At 33.1% G+C, this 20433-nt stretch overlaps 1 protein-coding gene across 1 annotated transcript in view; it reads left to right on the forward strand.

Annotated features, from left to right (window-relative positions):
- Positions 1-7742: 7742 nt before the first annotated feature.
- LOC121386955 overlaps positions 7743-20433 on the forward strand; it is a 29428-nt gene continuing 16737 nt past the window's right edge. Inside the window, exon 1 of the mRNA XM_041518011.1 lies at positions 7743-8515. Within this exon, the coding sequence (XP_041373945.1) occupies positions 8263-8515 (253 nt within the window). The 5' untranslated portion in view covers positions 7743-8262. The remainder of the gene's footprint in view (positions 8516-20433) is intronic.

Raw genomic sequence — 20433 nt, forward strand, 5'->3', positions numbered from 1 at the left:
CGCCCTGGACCCAACCAAGAGCCTGCAATCGCTGGACCCTGATTTCTAATTTTCTCTCGACTAAGGATTGTCACAGATTGACAGCATTGTAACATGCAGAGTTATATTCATGTGTATACCATTCATCTTTCGCCAGGACAGGGATTGAAATTGACTGAAGTGCCTGTTGGATAATCAGTCCGGCAACCTACAAATTTTTCCCGGCCCGAAGCAAATTCTGCCGGACAAAACACGATTAACTACAACGTCAAATAATTGCTGGCTCGACCGGGGGGGGGGGGGGGGGGGGGGGGGGGGGGGGGGGGGGGTATGTATCTCCTGGCCTGTTTTGATGTTGTAGTGATATTTGATATTTGAACAAGCATATTGATGTTGTAGGGCTATTTGGAAAAGTATATGCCAAGTAAAGTAAATGCATTTAATTGTGCTCGGTTGTTAGCATATCTGATTGTAGTCATGTCTTACTGTGGTGATGTGTGGAACATCCTAACTAAATAATTTCATTGGTCACCTGGTGCTCAAATTTGTACTTTTTTCTTTTTTTTATCATGACATATTTATAGGATATCAAACGAGCTTCCGTTTCGTATCATGTTTATGTCCCGATTGAAATAATTTTCATTTGTCACAGTCTTTAGCGAATGATACTGAAAATTATTTCACGAGGGATATAAACATGATACGAAATGGTAGCGAGTTTAATATCCTATTTATTACTCATAATCGATCTTAATTTATATCGAGCAACTGTATTGTTGACGTTCCTGTAAGGTTGTAGTGCGTCAATCGATGACGTCATCGTGTGACGTCGAAGTGTTACGTCCCATCTGGCGTTCTAATTTCACTTTGATATGTACCAAAATATTTTAACCATATGGGTAATACGTTTGGTATATCCCTAGCAAACCTTCAGTAGTATATATTATACCTGAATTTTCTAGGCTGCCTCATTTATTTAATTTTTTACTAGTTTAATTTTTAAATAGTTTACAGACTGGGTCAACTGGTGAAAGCTTGCAAGCTGTGTGTAACAAATGTCAAAGTGTGTTTTGTTTAACGACACCACTAGATCACTGTTGATTAATTAATCATCGGCTATTTTAGTGAAATGTTTCGTAATTCAAACAGTCTTCAGAGGAAACACACTAAAAAAAATTCCATTATTGCATTTCCCCACAGACATGACAGCACATACCACAGCCTTTGACACAAACGCGTGTGTGTATGTATTTCCCCACAGTCATGACAGCACATACCACAGCCTTTGACACAAACACACGTGTGTGTCTGTGTGTGTGTGTCTGTGTGTGTGTAAGTGTGTGTGCGTGCGTGCGTGTCTGTGTGTGCGTGCGCGTGCGTGTATGGTTATATATATATATATATATATATATATATATATATATATATATATATATATATATACGAGGTGTGGCAAAATAGAAATGAGACTAATCGTTTAGCTTGGGCACTACCCACTATATGATCAAACTGCTTTTATGCTTTTTATTACGGTCTTTCCTGGTTCCAAGAAGTGCTCAAGTGCTTGTTTCGGATAAATATTAATTGTGTTACGTTCATTTTGATAAGACGTGTGTCATCGCCGTTTTCAGAAAATGAGTGAAAGAAATTTGGAACAGCGCATTAACATTAAATGTTTAGCTAAATCTAACAAAACTGCAACTGAAACATACAGTATGTTAAAAAATGTTTATGGTGATCAGACAATGTCTCGAGCTCGGGTAATTCAGTGGCATAAAATATTTTTGGATGGTCGAGAAGATGTGCACGATGACCAAAAATCAGGTCGACCAAAAACCACCAAAACTGATGAAAACATTAAAAAAGTTCAAAAGCTAGTTCGTAGTGATCGCCGTTTAACAATGCTTAGCATGAACAAAGAACTGATTCGGAAGATTTGTCCATGAGAAAGGTGTGTGCAAAGATGGTGCCAAAACTTCTGACGGATGAACAAAAACAGAAAAGAGTGGACATTTGCACTGATCTTCTTGAGCGAATTGGACAAGAGGCAAACCTTCTAGACAGTGGTAGCACAGGGGATGTCATGGATCATGGGTGTTCCAGTATGACCCGGAAACTAAACGACAAAGCCTCCAGTGGACAACGATAACATGTCCTCGACCGAAAAAAGCAAGAATGTCTCGTTCCAAAGTTAATTGTGTTTTTTTACATTAAAGGTATTGTGTACCATGAATATCTTCCACCAGGGCAAACGGTCAACCAGCACTTTTACAGAGATGTTCTAGGACGTTTAAGGGGAAAGGTTCGTCGAAAAAGACCAAATCTCTGGTCCAAAAAGTGGATTCTTCATCACAACAATGCTCCTTCTCATTCGGCGCTATCGGTGAAACAGTTTTTGGCAAAGAAGCAAATCACAACAATGAAACACCCACCCTATTTTTCTGTTCCCAAAACTGAAATGTTTCATGAAAGGAACCCATTTTGACAATGTGGAAGCCATAAAGAGACGTACGACAGAACAGTTACAGGGCATCCCAGAAGAGGATTTCCAAAAATATTTTGCTGCATGGAAGAAAAGCATGGGGATTATTTTGAAGGAGATAATCTTTGATTTCTTCAGTTTTTAAAAAATAAATGATTTATTGACATAGTCTCGTTTCGTTTTTGCCATACCTTGTGTGTGTGTGTATATATATATATATATATATATATATATATATATATATATATATATATATATATATATACATACCCCTGGTTGCATTCAATTCCATAGAGCCACACCCAAAACTTTATTTCTGGCAGAAACACTGATAACGGACACAGGGCAATACACAAAATCGGAATATATAAATAGCAGTTTGTTAATTTATTTATATTAATCAATAACATCATTGTTGTGAAGTCGTGACTAAATATATTGTGTTCGGTATATATCACTTGATATACTACTGTTGAGTTTTCGCTGTGCATTTTATTTATGAAGGAAATAAATATACTTTCAAGCAGCTGATGCTTTCTTGCGTCATTGTTTTTTGCTTTATATACTAATCAAAATTATGTCTCACCGTGTTTTGGGGTTGGTTTTTTTGCTGTTGTACAGTTGTTATACAGTATACACCAGAGATTGAAACCAGTGCAAGGTACCCCCCAAAATGGAACTGCGATTTTCAGCAAAACTAGGCGTTGGAAACGGTGGTGGTGAGGTTTTGCAGGGGGCACAATATGAACTCGCATTTAATAAATGCCCCCCCCCCCCCCCCCGTTGCTGCCATCTTCCGACGCCTATGAAAAGTAAAGGTTACTTTTAAAAGCAATTAATCTCTTAAATGATGTGTGACACCTCCCCCCCCCACCCCCCACCCCGATTTCTTGCAGGTAGATTGGTGTATTGCCTAGAAATTGATTTGGTACACTGGAAACGTAAATCGGATTTTTGCCAGACGAATGAGCACTCGTATGCTTTAATATTGAACAATTTACTAGAGTTATGTCCCTTATACTTTTTCAAATTAAAGTTTGTTTTTGTTTAACGACACCACTAGAACACATTAATTTATTATTCATCGGCTATGGTTGGAACGTTATAAGAGCACTGTAATGGGAACAACCAAACATTGAAAATCGTTAGAAACGTTTCCAAAACGGTTCTGAAACGTTTTGAGACGCTGATGGGAACACATCTTTAAAATGTTGACCGATAAGCACATGCGTTTCCTGGTTTCAAATGGTGTATGATGTAGACATTATTGAGGACCATATACAAAGTACGTCTGGGTCAGCAGTAGGGCCTCCACGAGTCCAAAACTCATTGGACTCGACCCAGACTAGATGATAATCAGACCAAGGAATAAAGTAAAATAGCATTATGCATCCTAATTATTGCAACCCTGAACATGGATACCATAGCATACCCCACTGTATTGCATTTCACACATTCGACGTTTGTTTTCCTCCATATCTCATAGCCCTGTAATGTAACCGGCGGTAAGCAATTTGGTGAATTGGCAGAATTCGCCGTACAAGGGACCAGAACTGGAGGCAAACAAGCGTACACTTCGGTAGATATTCAGAGGTCCACATACCACACTACTCTTTTTTTTTATCACCATATCTGTATTTATTACAGTATGTCACATGTAACGAAGTCCATGTAGGCCTACGAAATGCCATTTTTGTAAAGAAAATACAATCTTCGTATGACGGAATTAGATATCATCATTAAGTAGTAGTAGATCCCTGAACAGATAGTTTTCATTTATACGTATTTGAAACAAATATGCTTATAAATGTTAAACAGCGATTCTGTTCGCACATTTATCAAGTTAAAGTATATTCAGAGGAATGTACACTGATTTACACAAGGACAATTGTTATTATAAATGATTATAATTAAAATTAGTGGATAGCATTTTTCTTATCGGTTTGACCTGTACACATTTATACAGTAATTATTTTAAATTATATATTCTGCAGTTGTTGTTTGTTTATTTGTTTCTGAAATTAAGTTGTACAGAAGTAGCCTATATTGCAATTTTGTCACGTTTAGATAACCGTAACCACTGTTGTAGCATTTATCAAAATATCGGCGGGATTAGCCCACAGAAAAAGAGAGTACCAAAACAACAACCGACGACACTGATATACGCTACGTAACATTCAAACCTCCTGTCCCGAGTCAGACCCCTGGTCATAGCAGAGACTTTACTCGTGAGAGGCGTGTTCGAAACCCCAGTAGTACACGAGCACGTAAAACTAGTTGCCCATTGCCTAGCCCGAGTACTCTGACTGTAAGAGAGCTAGATGGACATTATGTCCAAATGTTCGTCTAGCACTCTTACAGTCCGAGTACTCGGGCTACCCATTGCCCAGTAACATCCAGTTACACGATTCATTAACCACTCACATTAACATCTACATTTGGAATATTTTTTAATATAATATACACCAGGGCCCAACTTCACTAAACATTGTAAGCCTAGTTTTGCACGTAAACGTAAATCTACTTATATAGTTAGAAGTACACACATTTCATTTCATTTTGTCCTTAAAATGCTCCATCTTCCGTAATGATGTAATTTTCTTCGTGGAATAGATTCCAAACACTTGTAAATACATGCCCGGTATAAATGCTAGTCGCATATGTAAACTTGCGATGTTTTGTGTAATTGGCCCCAGGACATTACTCGATGTCGTAAAATATCGATGTCGATCAACCGTTTGCTCATGAATATTCAGTAGACGCTCAGTAATTGACGACTCTCAGTGTCTACGATTTAATTTCTCACAATATATTGAGGGGGCTGACTGAGATCGAGGGCGCAAAGCAAAGTTTCTAGGAGTGTTTGGGGGGGGGGGGGGGGGGGGTATGCTCCCTCATAAAATTTTTACTACCAATAATATTTTTCATTCAGAATTATTGGGGGGAGAGCCCCCAACCCCCCTGCTCCGCCGTGCCTATCTCTCTCTCTCTCTCTCTCTCTCTCTCTCTCTCTCTCTCTCTCTCTCTCTCTCTCTCTTATATATATATATATATCGGAGATGGGGTAATCATAATCAGTAATCGTAATCGATTACATGTTTTCGTGTAATCGCAATCGTAATCGATTACATTGTTTGAGAATGTCATGTAATCGCAATCGTAATCGATTACATTGCTAATGCAATTGTAATAAGCGATTACATTTATGATTACTCATAATTATTTACTAAACTTAGATGTGTTTAGCATCCAGTAGCAGTGCCTATAGTTAGAAGCAGTACTGGTCAGTCAGTAGAACTGATCTCCCATTGTCTACTACTCTCATCTGAATTCAACTAAGAAACGCTTGACAATATTTCGTTATGTCACAGGTGTGAAAGTCCACCAATGGTACCGTGGCAAACTTTCTTTTCTTTTGTTAGTGGTTACGACTGCAGACAGGCAGCCAGCCAGTCGTATCAAGCTTGATTCCATGGGCAGTTATCCTCACCCTGTCGCAGACACAACCACAAATAACGTAACTAATTAAGAAAACACCCAGTTGAAAGTAGTCTATCACGATAAACCTTGGTTTATTTTCCTTTAAAATAGCTTAAAATATTAATACGTCTGATAACAATTCCCGAAAGCTGATTTTAATAGATGTTTTACGAAATGCTTTGCTTCTAATGATATCAAAATAAACACACCCAGACCAAGGTACTTGTAATTTTCACCGATACAATTGGATCCTTATAATATGGCACAAAGCAAACATGACTGCAAATCGATTCATTAATAATAGTCATTTTTAGAGTGTCAACAATTAAATGCAATGAGCAACTTGTGCACATGTATATGTATGCAGATATCAATTTAATTATTTATTTACTTGTTTGTTCTTTTCTTTCGTTCTTTATTTCTTCATTTATAGATTTAAAAAAAAAAATTCAAAAATTAAATTTGTGGATGGTATTAAATGGTATACGTTCTACAAACAATAAAAAACCAAACAAGTAACAGTGATCAGACAGTTTGCAATTACTAATTATAGCTTATTTCAATAATATAATAAAATATATATGTTATGCATTGATACAATAATTATACCTATGGTTATGGATACCTTTTCGTCAATAATCCAAATTTAAGAATAATAAATCTGGTTTTGGAAACTGATCCCCTCCCTGCAGTATACATACGTTTATAAAAGTTTGAAATAATGTAATAAATAATTCGAAATTATCCATTATGTCTTTCAGTGAATGAAATCGGTATGGTTGTAAAATAAAGTGCATAACTTCATGGTGGTAACATCATTTCATTATTTGTGTAGATTTGTGAAAATGTAATCATGATTGTAATCATGATTGCTAGACAATGTATTCGCAATCGTAATCGATTACTTTCAATTATCTTGTAATTGTGACATCCTAAAGTAATCGTAAATGATTACTTTTGTCAAATCGCCCCATCTTTGATATATATATATATATATATATATATATAGTCAGTGTTTCTGCCAGAAATAATTTTTGGGATATGGCGCTATGTTATTGAATGCAACCACAGTCAACAGGGGCTATGAGGGGCCTCCTCCACAAAGAAAATGGGTTACATTTAGGGTTAGGCTTAAGAAAATAATACAATAATGATAAGAGTCATTAATTTTGTAAAAATGTTAACTTAAAAAAAAAAAAAATTGGGTATGACGCCATACCCATTTTACCCTCTGGCAGAAACCCTGAAGTGACATAACTGACTGACTTATTGTATGTGTTTGGTGTGGCATGTCTGCGTACGTATGTAAGCTCCGCCGTATATATATACAGGCACGGCGGAGCTTACATACGTACGCCACTAAAATCCAGCACTCTACCAACTGAGCTAATAGGGAAATTCCCACCAGGCACTTTATACCAACGCTACTACATATATTTGTATATATGTAAGTATTTCCCATTAACATAAATGTACTGACAGGATGTGTAGCTTTACGGACCCATTGTGACATTGTCAGGCTATCGAGTTTTAGCCAATTTCGATTAGTTAATTACTTTCTGAACAAGAGCTACACATTTTATCAAGTTAAATTTAAATTGCCAATTTGATAAAGTATTTTTTGGTCTAAAACAAGAACTATCCTGCCCTCCTCACATATTATTTGAAAAGCACATAAATGTATTTGATTAGCGATACAGCAGCTGATCCGGAAACGAACAGGTTATAAAAATATTTGGCGCGTAGGTGTAGGTGTAACTCTTGCGGCTTGGGAGTTATAGTTTTCCCATGTGACGAAACAAGGGCGGGGAGCATTTTGTCACAGTTTTCACAAACACAATTCTACTTTGAGTACATCACCACAGACAGTACAGCGGAGACACATTGTGAAATTGTTGATAATAACTCGCACAAAAGGCGGAAGGATTTAACTTAAACGTTTTGACCTGAATCAGGAAGTCAAAATAGTTTGTGTGTTGCTGATACTAAAATCATAACGTCAACACTGACCCCAGTCACAGTGCAGTTGCTTTAGTCTTAACAGCACTTCGTTGTTTGTTTTATATGCCTGTTTCAAGTGTTTGTATAGGGGATGTGATTCCCAAAGTATATGACTGCAACGTGTGCATAAACTAAAAGTAAATGCTAAGAATTTTATTGTAGTGAAATTGTGTAAGATAATATTTTTGCGACTATAGTCCGTTTCAGAAAACGGGACAAACCGTGTTGACATCAAGTTAAAAGTGCGCTTCAGAAAATTTCGACCCATCTATTTTGCATAATTTAAATATTTTGATACCTCATTTCCATTTGAGATACAGATGGCGTCGTGTGTTGTGATTGTTGCCATAATTTGTGTTCTTTTTACCACTGTTGCAACCATTGTTGCGTTTGCAACACCCAACTGGTTGGCATTTCGTGGAACAAACGACCTTCAACTTTGTGGTTGTCTAACTTGTGACTGTGGACTGTGGCTGCGATGTGTTTCATCGGATAGGAATATATTAAAAGGCAATCTCGACAACTGTGATTGGTTTTTCACAAATGACTTCTACATTGAACGAGCACTGCCAGGTTTGTATGTTACTTATAAAGTTAAAATTTGTTCTGTTTAGTGACACCACTAGAGCACATTGATATATTACAGTTTACTCGCTGCTCCATTTAAGCGGGGCTGCCCGACCCGCTATTCCATTTTGCCGCCCTCCTTTTACGACAGTTACCATAATTAATTATAATTTAACAGTATTTTTAACAGCCTCTATTTTGTCCAATATCTGTATCCATTTGTATGTTTGGTTGCTAGTCACTTCGTACCATCGTCATTTTGTACCTAATTTGGTCGTTTCGTACCTTGGTCATTTCGTACCATTGCAAAAAGTCATTTCGTACCATGGTCATTTTGTACCATTGCAAAAAGTCATTTCGTACCTTGGTTATTTCGTACCATAACTGAAAGCATATCATACCATGGTATAACAATTTATAACAATCACCCCGGTAATGTCTTTTACAAAATAACATTAAATTACAAATTTGTGGGATATTTTATCAGCAAAAATTATTGCCACTTTATATAAACATTAGCAATTGGCTAATTTGGCAATCAGTAAGGTAGTTAATGTTTTAATGGCTGTTATTGTTTATTTCTTAAACAAATAAGATACAAATACGCAAGTTTGAAAAGAAGACCTAATAAATAAATAATATTTTGTTGGTCCATTATATTGTTTTGTTGTTTTTGTTTAATTATCTGGAGCCATTTCACACAAAATCGAAGTTGGCAGTTAGTAGTAAATACAATATACGGCTCTTGTCAGGTAAAATGGAAATAACGGTTGACAGGTATTATGGGTATCAATAACGATATGTTGCACAATAACGTGTTCTGGTTTTCAAACTGTCAAAATAAAATTTTAAAACAAAACCCACTGCTTTTATGCTATAGTCAATTCGTTTTCTATATACTGGAATAAAATGACTGGGGTACGAAATGACTTTTCACAATGGTATGAAATGACTTGGGTACGAAATGACTTTTTGCAATGGTATGAAATGACCAAGGTACGAAATGACTAGGGTACAAAATGACCAGGTAGCATGGTACGAAATGGATGGTACGATATGACTTGGGTATGAAGTGACTATGATTTGTATGTTTAATACACACAATAAAAGTTATATTTTATGTAGGCAATGAAAACCTTTTATTTTTTTACGGATTCGACAATCTCCGATTGAAAAAACCCCTCTTATTTGGCACCAAATTTGTCACGTGGTCAGAATGGTCATTCTGTCCTTTGTTTCCACTAACTTTCATTTGATATTTTGTCCTCAGTTGCAGATATAATTGGTTGTAACTGATGGTTTTTACTTTCTGTTATTCTGTTTATTCAGCAGTTCTTTATAAAATATTGTAAACTTTTCATTTTGGGGGGGATATGAACGCTTATAAAAACAACGGAAGTGGTAGTGTTTATCATTAAAATCAATTATCTTGAGTGCCAAATAATATATATACACCGCCTTTACAAAAACAATACGAAATATTTTATCACAGCGATCAATTCATTCGATGAAGATGGAAATAACAAAAATGTATCTGACATTAGGAGATCACTTTACAAACATCTTTATTGTTTTCGTATATCTTGAAATCTTTATTAAAAATAATAATATTAAAACTTTGATCAGTCCAGTAAAACTGGAACTGCCCGTGAATGTCAGACCGATATCATCTTCGGTTCAATTAAAAGAGTCTTTTTATAATCCTTTTTGCACTTTTTTGTAGGCAAAATAAGGAGTATGTCTTTTCTCAAAGTCTACCAACACACACCAATATGGTAACCAAACTACTCCCCCCCCCCCCCCCCCCCCCCCCCCCCTTTTTTTTTTTTTTTCGCTTTGCTTTTCGTTTTTTTTTTTTTTTTTGAAGGGTGTGGTGCCGAGCGGCCGCCCTCCTTTAATTTCCACCCATCGAGAACACTGTATTAATCATCAGCATTTGCAGGGCTTGAAATAGTGGCTTGCAAAAAGCAGTCCCATTTTTTAGACCTAGAATTATCGCCAATTATCGAAAACCGTATTATTTTACTTCCTGGTATTTTGTAATGTCTGTGCATGTTCGATCGTTGACACGACAACAACTTCTTGTTAAGGAAAAAAGAAAGAAAGAAATGTTTTATTTAACGATGCACTCAACACATTTTATTTACGGTTATATGGCGTCAGACATATGGTTAAGGACCACACAGATTTTGAGAGGAAACCCGCTGTCGCCACTACATGGGCTACTCTTTCCAATTAGCAGCAAGGGATCTTTTATTTGCGCTTCCCACAGGCTGGATAGCACAAACCATGGCCTTTGTTGAACCAGTTATGGATCACTGGTCGGTGTAAGTGGTTTACACCTACCCATTGAGCCTTGCGGAGCACTCACTCAAGGTTTGGAGTCGGTATTTGGATTAAAAATCCCATGCCTCGACTGAGATCTGAACCCAGTACCTACCAGCCTGTTGACCGATGGCCTAACCATGACGCCACTGAGGCCAGTCTTCTTGTTAAGGAAGTACACTTAAAACAAATTTCCTTTAAAATGCGAAAAAAGGTAAGAATAAGTGTTATGCACAATGAAACTTATTATTACTGTTAATTTGTGCCCTGGAATCTTACTGAATGCAATGCAAATGCATGCCTAAACAGCAACAGGTGCACGATGGAATGCATACAACCAAACAAGTCTGCTAGCACTGCCGATTGAGTAATGACCGGTCACTTCTGAATAGCCGCTTTCAGGTCACGTGACTGTTTTCGCGGGGAAAAGTCAATTTTGTATTGTTGCCATTACGTTGATAACGCCATAGTACGGTTTTCGATAATGCTTTTAAAATGACGTTTTCTTACCACCGGTGCAATTCTTGATGGAACAGGATTTAGCGAGTACAGTAGGTTATACATTTTGGTTTGTGTGTCCATTTGTTGCACTATTTCGGTTGAGAAACTATTGAAACATGGAGCCACAAGTCTTAAATAACTATATATATCTATAGGGTAATGTAACCATTTTTGGACAGAAAGAACAACACTTCCTATACATGTCCATGCATTCAGACTACCAGCTCGATCTCTATATGTTAACTTTGCTATCTAGAAGCTAGATGGCACCTACATCTATTTTTTTTAGCCATTTAGGCCCCATATAACAAATTTAGGAGCCTTGTTTATAATAACCATATATTGTGCGTGTTTGTGTAATATATATATATATATATATATCAGTGAAGCTTCTCTAAACTGGACATGCATGGCAGGGTTCGCACTGGGTCAGCAGAACATTTTGAACAAATTATCTATTAAACTTACAGAAACCCAGTTATTTTGTAACAAAATTATCTATTAAACTTAGAGAAACCCAGTTATTTTGTAACAAATTATCTATTAAACTTAGAGAAACCCAGTTATTTTGTAACAAAATATCTATTAAACTTAGAGAAACCCAGTTATTTTGTAACAAAATATCTATTAAACTTAGAGAAACCCAGTTATTTTATAACAAAATTATCTATTAAACTTAGAGAAACCCAGTTATTTTATAACAAAATTATCTATTAAACTTACAGAAACCCAGTTATTTTGTAACAAATTATCTACTAAACTTACAGAAACCCAGTTATTTTGTAACAAATTATGTATTAAACTTACAGAAACCCAGTTATTTTATAACAAAATTATCTATTAAACTTAGAGAAACCCAGTTAATTTATCACAAAATGATCTATTAAACTTACAGAAACCCAGTTATTTTGTAACAAATTATCTATTAAACTTACAGAAACCCAGTTATTTTGTAACAAATTATCAATTAATACCTTTAATTATTTCGCCAAATTATCTATTAAACTTACAGAAACCCAGTTATTTTGTAACAAATTATCTATTAAACTTACAGAAACCCAGTTATTTTGTAGCAAAATATCTATTAAACTTACAGAAACCCAGTTATTTTATCACAAAATTATCTATTAAACTTACAGAAACCCAGTTATTTTGTTACAAAATATCTATTAAACTTACAGAAACCCAGTTATTTTGTAACAAATTATCTATTAAACTTACAGAAACCCAGTTATTTTGTAACAAATTATCAATTAATACCTGAAATTATTTCGCCAAATTATCTATTAAACTTACAGAAACCCAGTTATTTTGTAACAAAATATCTATTAAACTTACAGAAACCCAGTTATTTTGTAACAAAATATCAATTAATACCTGAAATTATTTCGCTAAATTATCTATTAAACTTACAGAAACCCAGTTATTTTGTAACAAAATATCTATGAAACTTACAGAAACCCAGTTATTTTGTAACAAAATATCTATTAAACTTACAGAAACCCAGTTATTTTGTAACAAAATATCAATTAATACCTGAAATTATTTCGCCAAATTATCTATTAAACTTACAGAAACCCAGTTAGTTTGTAACAAAATATCTATTAATACTTGAAATTATTTCACCAAATTATCTATTAAACTTACAGAAACCCAGTTATTTTGTAACAAAATATATATTAAACTTACAGAAACCCAGTTATTTTGTAACAAAATATCTATGAAACTTACAGAAACCCAGTTATTTTGTAACAAAATATCAATTAATACCTGAAATTATTTCGCCAAATTATCTATTAAACTTACAGAAACCCAGTTATTTTGTAACAAATTATCTATTAATACCTGAAATTATTTTGCCAAATTATCTATTAAACTTACAGAAACCCAGTTATTTTGTAACAAATTATCTATTAAACTTACAGAAACCCAGTTATTTTGTAACAAATTATCTATTAAACTTACAGAAACCCAGTTATTTTGTAACAAATTATCAATTAATACCTGAAATTATTTCGCCAAATTATCTATTAAACTTACAGAAACCCAGTTATTTTGTAACAAAATATCTATGAAACTTACAGAAACCCAGTTATTTTGTAACAAAATATCAATTAATACCTGAAATTATTTCGCCAAATTATCTATTAAACTTACAGAAACCGAGTTATTTTGTAACAAATTATCTATTAATACCTGAAATTATTTTGCCAAATTATCTATTAAACTTACAGAAACCCAGTTATTTTATCACAAAATTATCTATTAAACTTACAGAAACCCAGTTATTTTGTTACAAAATATCTATTAAACTTACAGAAACCCAGTTATTTTGTAACAAATTATCTATTAAACTTACAGAAACCCAGTTATTTTGTAACAAATTATCAATTAATACCTGAAATTATTTCGCCAAATTATCTATTAAACTTACAGAAACCCAGTTATTTTGTAACAAAATATCTATTAAACTTACAGAAACCCAGTTATTTTGTAACAAAATATCAATTAATACCTGAAATTATTTCGCTAAATTATCTATTAAACTTACAGAAACCCAGTTATTTTGTAACAAAATATCTATGAAACTTACAGAAACCCAGTTATTTTGTAACAAAATATCTATTAAACTTACAGAAACCCAGTTATTTTGTAACAAAATATCAATTAATACCTGAAATTATTTCGCCAAATTATCTATTAAACTTACAGAAACCCAGTTAGTTTGTAACAAAATATCTATTAATACTTGAAATTATTTCACCAAATTATCTATTAAACTTACAGAAACCCAGTTATTTTGTAACAAAATATATATTAAACTTACAGAAACCCAGTTATTTTGTAACAAAATATCTATGAAACTTACAGAAACCCAGTTATTTTGTAACAAAATATCAATTAATACCTGAAATTATTTCGCCAAATTATCTATTAAACTTACAGAAACCCAGTTATTTTGTAACAAATTATCTATTAATACCTGAAATTATTTTGCCAAATTATCTATTAAACTTACAGAAACCCAGTTATTTTGTAACAAATTATCTATTAAACTTACAGAAACCCAGTTATTTTGTAACAAATTATCAATTAATACCTGAAATTATTTCGCCAAATTATCTATTAAACTTACAGAAACCCAGTTATTTTGTAACAAAATATCTATGAAACTTACAGAAACCCAGTTATTTTGTAACAAAATATCAATTAATACCTGAAATTATTTCGCCAAATTATCTATTAAACTTACAGAAACCCAGTTAGTTTGTAACAAAATATCTATGAAACTTACAGAAACCCAGTTATTTTGTAACAAAATATCAATTAATACCTGAAATTATTTCGCCAAATTATCTATTAAACTTACAGAAACCCAGTTATTTTGTAACAAATTATCTATTAATACCTGAAATTATTTTGCCAAATTATCTATTAAACTTACAGAAACCCAGTTATTTTGTAACAAAATATCTATTAAACTTACAGAAACCCAGTTATTTGTAACAAAATATCTATTAAACTTACAGAAACCAGTTATTTTGTAACAAAATATCAATTAATACCTGAAATTATTTCGCCAAATTATCTATTAAACTTACAGAAACCCAGTTATTTTGTAACAAAATATCTATGAAACTTACAGAAACCCAGTTATTTTGTAACAAATTATCTATTAAACTTACAGAAACCCAGTTATTTTGTAACAAATTATCAATTAATACCTGAAATTATTTCGCCAAATTATCTATTAAACTTACAGAAACCCAGTTATTTTGTAACAAAATATCTATGAAACTTACAGAAACCCAGTTATTTTGTAACAAAATATCTATGAAACTTACAGAAACCCAGTTATTTTGTAACAAAATATCAATTAATACCTGAAATTATTTCGCCAAATTATCTATTAAACTTACAGAAACCGAGTTATTTTGTAACAAATTATCTATTAATACCTGAAATTATTTTGCCAAATTATCTATTAAACTTACAGAAACCCAGTTATTTTATCACAAAATTATCTATTAAACTTACAGAAACCCAGTTATTTTATCACAAAATTATCTATTAAACTTACAGAAACCCAGTTATTTTGTTACAAAATATCTATTAAACTTACAGAAACCCAGTTATTTTGTAACAAATTATCTATTAAACTTACAGAAACCCAGTTATTTTGTAACAAATTATCAATTAATACCTGAAATTATTTCGCCAAATTATCTATTAAACTTACAGAAACCCAGTTATTTTGTAACAAAATATCTATTAAACTTACAGAAACCCAGTTATTTTGTAACAAAATATCAATTAATACCTGAAATTATTTCGCTAAATTATCTATTAAACTTACAGAAACCCAGTTATTTTGTAACAAAATATCTATGAAACTTACAGAAACCCAGTTATTTTGTAACAAAATATCTATTAAACTTACAGAAACCCAGTTATTTTGTAACAAAATATCAATTAATACCTGAAATTATTTCGCCAAATTATCTATTAAACTTACAGAAACCCAGTTAGTTTGTAACAAAATATCTATTAATACTTGAAATTATTTCACCAAATTATCTATTAAACTTACAGAAACCCAGTTATTTTGTAACAAAATATATATTAAACTTACAGAAACCCAGTTATTTTGTAACAAAATATCTATGAAACTTACAGAAACCCAGTTATTTTGTAACAAAATATCAATTAATACCTGAAATTATTTCGCCAAATTATCTATTAAACTTACAGAAACCCAGTTATTTTGTAACAAATTATCTATTAATACCTGAAATTATTTTGCCAAATTATCTATTAAACTTACAGAAACCCAGTTATTTTGTAACAAATTATCTATTAAACTTACAGAAACCCAGTTATTTTGTAACAAATTATCTATTAAACTTACAGAAACCCAGTTATTTTGTAACAAATTATCAATTAATACCTGAAATTATTTCGCCAAATTATCTATTAAACTTACAGAAACCCAGTTATTTTGTAACAAAATATCTATGAAACTTACAGAAACCCAGTTATTTTGTAACAAAATATCAATTAATACCTGGAATTATTTCGCCAAATTATCTATTAAACTTACAGAAACCCAGTTAGTTTGTAACAAAATATCTATGAAACTTACAGAAACCCAGTTATTTTGTAACAAAATATCAATTAATACCTGAAATTATTTCGCCAAATTATCTATTAAACTTACAGAAACCCAGTTATTTTGTAACAAATTATCTATTAATACCTGAAATTATTTTGCCAAATTATCTATTAAACTTACAGAAACCCAGTTATTTTGTAACAAAATATCTATTAAACTTACAGAAACCCAGTTATTTTGTAACAAAATATCTATTAAACTTACAGAAACCAGTTATTTTGTAACAAAATATCAATTAATACCTGAAATTATTTCGCCAAATTATCTATTAAACTTACAGAAACCCAGTTATTTTGTAACAAAATATCTATGAAACTTACAGAAACCCAGTTATTTTGTAACAAATTATCTATTAAACTTACAGAAACCCAGTTATTTTGTAACAAATTATCAATTAATACCTGAAATTATTTCGCCAAATTATCTATTAAACTTACAGAAACCCAGTTATTTTGTAACAAAATATCTATGAAACTTACAGAAACCCAGTTATTTTGTAACAAAATATCTATGAAACTTACAGAAACCCAGTTATTTTGTAACAAAATATCAATTAATACCTGAAATTATTTCGCCAAATTATCTATTAAACTTACAGAAACCGAGTTATTTTGTAACAAATTATCTATTAATACCTGAAATTATTTTGCCAAATTATCTATTAAACTTACAGAAACCCAGTTATTTTGTAACAAAATATCTATTAAACTTACAGAAACCCAGTTATTTTGTAACAAAATATCAATTAATACCTGAAATTATTTCGCCAAATTATCTATTAAACTTACAGAAACCCAGTTATTTTGTAACAAAATATCTATGAAACTTACAGAAACCCAGTTATTTTGTAACAAATTATCAATTAATATTTGAAATTATTTTGCCCAATTAAAATAAAATTCACCAATTGTTTTTAAAATTTGCAATAGAGGTATTTCGCATTCCTATTGTGCATGCGCGCGAAGAGTAACGTCCCTTGACAAAATAGACTGAAACTATTTGTCTATTTACAAATTGGGGGGCATGACAGACAGGTTGTTATGGGTGACTTGAGTAGCTTCGTAGGAGACTTTTAAACTTTGGCAACTAACATGTACATATTTCGAATTAGATGGTATAATGGCCGTAGAAAACGGTCCGCTGAAATTTACAGCGGAATGGTTCAAATTAAAGGGACATTCCTGAGTTTGCTGCATTGTAAGATGTTTCCGACTAATAAAATATTTCTACGATTAAATTTACATATTAAATATATTTTCTTGTTTAGAATACCAGTGTCTGTATATTCAATGTGTTTCTGATCGTCTTAATATTTGTAAGAAGCCCAGACTGGATTTTGTCTTCAAATAACTTCGTACATAAGAAAAAACTATATTTTAGGAAATAAGATGAAATTTAACATAGTACAAATATTAGAACGATCAGAAACACATTTAATATACAGCCACTGATATTTTATGCAGAAAAATATATTTGATATGTAAAATTTTACAATCGTTAAAAAGTCTCTGTTAGTCGATAACATCTTAAAAATTGCAGCAAACTCGGGAATGTCCCTTTAAAAAGCAGTGCAACAACTTGGACAAAGTCTCTGCGACTCGTACCCGAGGGTTTTGATAACGCCAGATTAAAAGACTATCTCGTAAAAAGTATAAACAAAACAGCTGACAGATTCCATAGGTTATGGCATCGACAGGTTATGGCATCGATCGATATATATATTTGAGAGAGAGAGAGAGAGAGAGAGAGAGAGAGAGAGAGAGAGAGAGAGACACACACACACACACACACATACAGAGAGAGAGAGTACACACACACACACACACATATATATATACACAGTCAAACCTGTCTTAAGCGGCCACACAAACGTGGCCGATTAAGACAGGTGGCCGCTGAGTACAGATTGCCACATATATAGTCTTTAAAACATTTGTTGTCGTTTCTTGTTTTACTGTCTGTACTGCTAATTAACGGATTTGTGCTTCATAGTTGACTATAAATCAACTTTTGACATGTTGTCTCCTTCAGAAATAATGCAAATAGAATATATTAAATTAACCATTCTCCACAATTTTGTTTTCTTTTTCCATTTAATTATTTAATTCCGACTTCATGCGATGTATTGTTATAGTAAGTGAATCTACAAATGTCAAGCGTAGCCTGCCCAGAGGCAATTAGATGCATGTCAGATTCATACTTCCTTAATTGATACACAGTGGAGATGTCGGGACTGAATGGGTACTAGTATTCCTGAAGGTGTGAAGATCAGTTATTTGCTGCACCTTATCGCTGTTGTTAAAATATCCCTTTTATATAAGAGTAAAACTTTACTGTGGCTGCTTAATGCAGGTATTTTAGCGATTTGGGATCCGATTTAGGTGGCCGCTGGCCGCGTTAGACAGGTGACCGCTTATTACAGGTGCATTTACATTATAAATCGTTTGGGAGGAAAAAAGTGGCCGCTTAAGGCAGGTGACCGCTGAGTACAGGTGGCCGCTAGGACAGGTTTGACTGTGTATATATATATATATATATATATATATATATATATATATATATATATATATTATCAGGTGTTTTGTTGCATTTTTCTTAGTGTCTATCTAATTGGGAAAAGTTAAAAAAAGGAATTGATTTTATGCTGTTACATGTATATCCATAAAGTGGGAATTTAAAAAAAGGGGGATTTGAGGGGAGGGGGGGTTTGAAGGTAGGTGCCGTTCTGTTTACCCATACACACATTTTTATACAGTGTCAACATGAACGCATTGGGTATTATACAAAATATATTTATTTTCTTTACTGTTAATGTGTTTTCCACAATATCTAAGTATATAAAATACTAGACGGACCTGTGTAGGAGTCATCACTCTATATATATTCATATATCATCATTATTATTATTATTATTATTATTTGCGTGGCTAATTTATAAACATAGGGGCTGAATAAGCATGGGGTCTGGAAAATTTTCTAAAATCAATTAAAAGTAGGGTGCGGAATTAGCGTAGGGTGTAGAAATTAACAAAAAAAGAAAAATAAGAGTAGCGTGCAGAATTGGCATAGAGTCTGAAAATTTAGCTAAATTGTAAAAATTGACTAGTAATGAAAACAGAATACAACAATAGTAACATCTTGAAAGTATGTGTGTGTGTGTGTGATATAGTCTGTCCCATCCTCCTATAAAAAAAATTGTTTTGTTTTTTTGTAAATTGTTTCAGTTTGGTTTGACGTAAAAAAAAAAAGTGTTTTGAAAATAACAAAAATATGCTATTGTGTGTAATTTAGAAAACAAGCGGCTCAGAAATAAATAACTTGTAGTAGATTCCATGGTAACTGGTTGATTCGCCCTTATTACTAGTTCACCCGAGTCGTTTTGAGCAGTGTCGATTCGTACCTTTAACCGAGTCATTTCGCCCCATGTTTCAGTTCGTCCTAATTTTTAGTTTGTTAATAAAGTACATTTATTCATTGATTTATTCTATATCCATTGAGTTTTACAAGCCATAGGATTTCAACTTTCATGGGAAACACTTTCTGGGTTCCGTGCCCTGAGATGATGGGAACCCATTGGAAGCTGTTTTTAGATTCCATGAAAACAAGTTATGGGAACCCATTTCTTATACCATAATGCAATGGATTGTTAAAATGCTGTGCAGATTGGGTAATATGTTTGCACCATCACCGAGATACACCGAGTCACGGCGAATGCCGAATGCAAGATACATCGATCTGTTTGCATTACGGCCAGTTCTGGGCTGAAAAAGTTGAGTCCGCCCAACCTACCGATTATCCAACGCACAAACCCATGGAAAGAGACACGTTTTCAAACTCAATATTTTCGACACAGTTGCTAATCCCCCTCAAAACTTCGGGCATCGATATATCCACACCTGTTTGCTCCATGTTACACTGAACACTG

This window comes from Gigantopelta aegis, chromosome 12 (assembly GCF_016097555.1).
Source record: "Gigantopelta aegis isolate Gae_Host chromosome 12, Gae_host_genome, whole genome shotgun sequence".
NCBI lineage: Eukaryota > Metazoa > Mollusca > Gastropoda > Neomphalida > Peltospiridae > Gigantopelta > Gigantopelta aegis.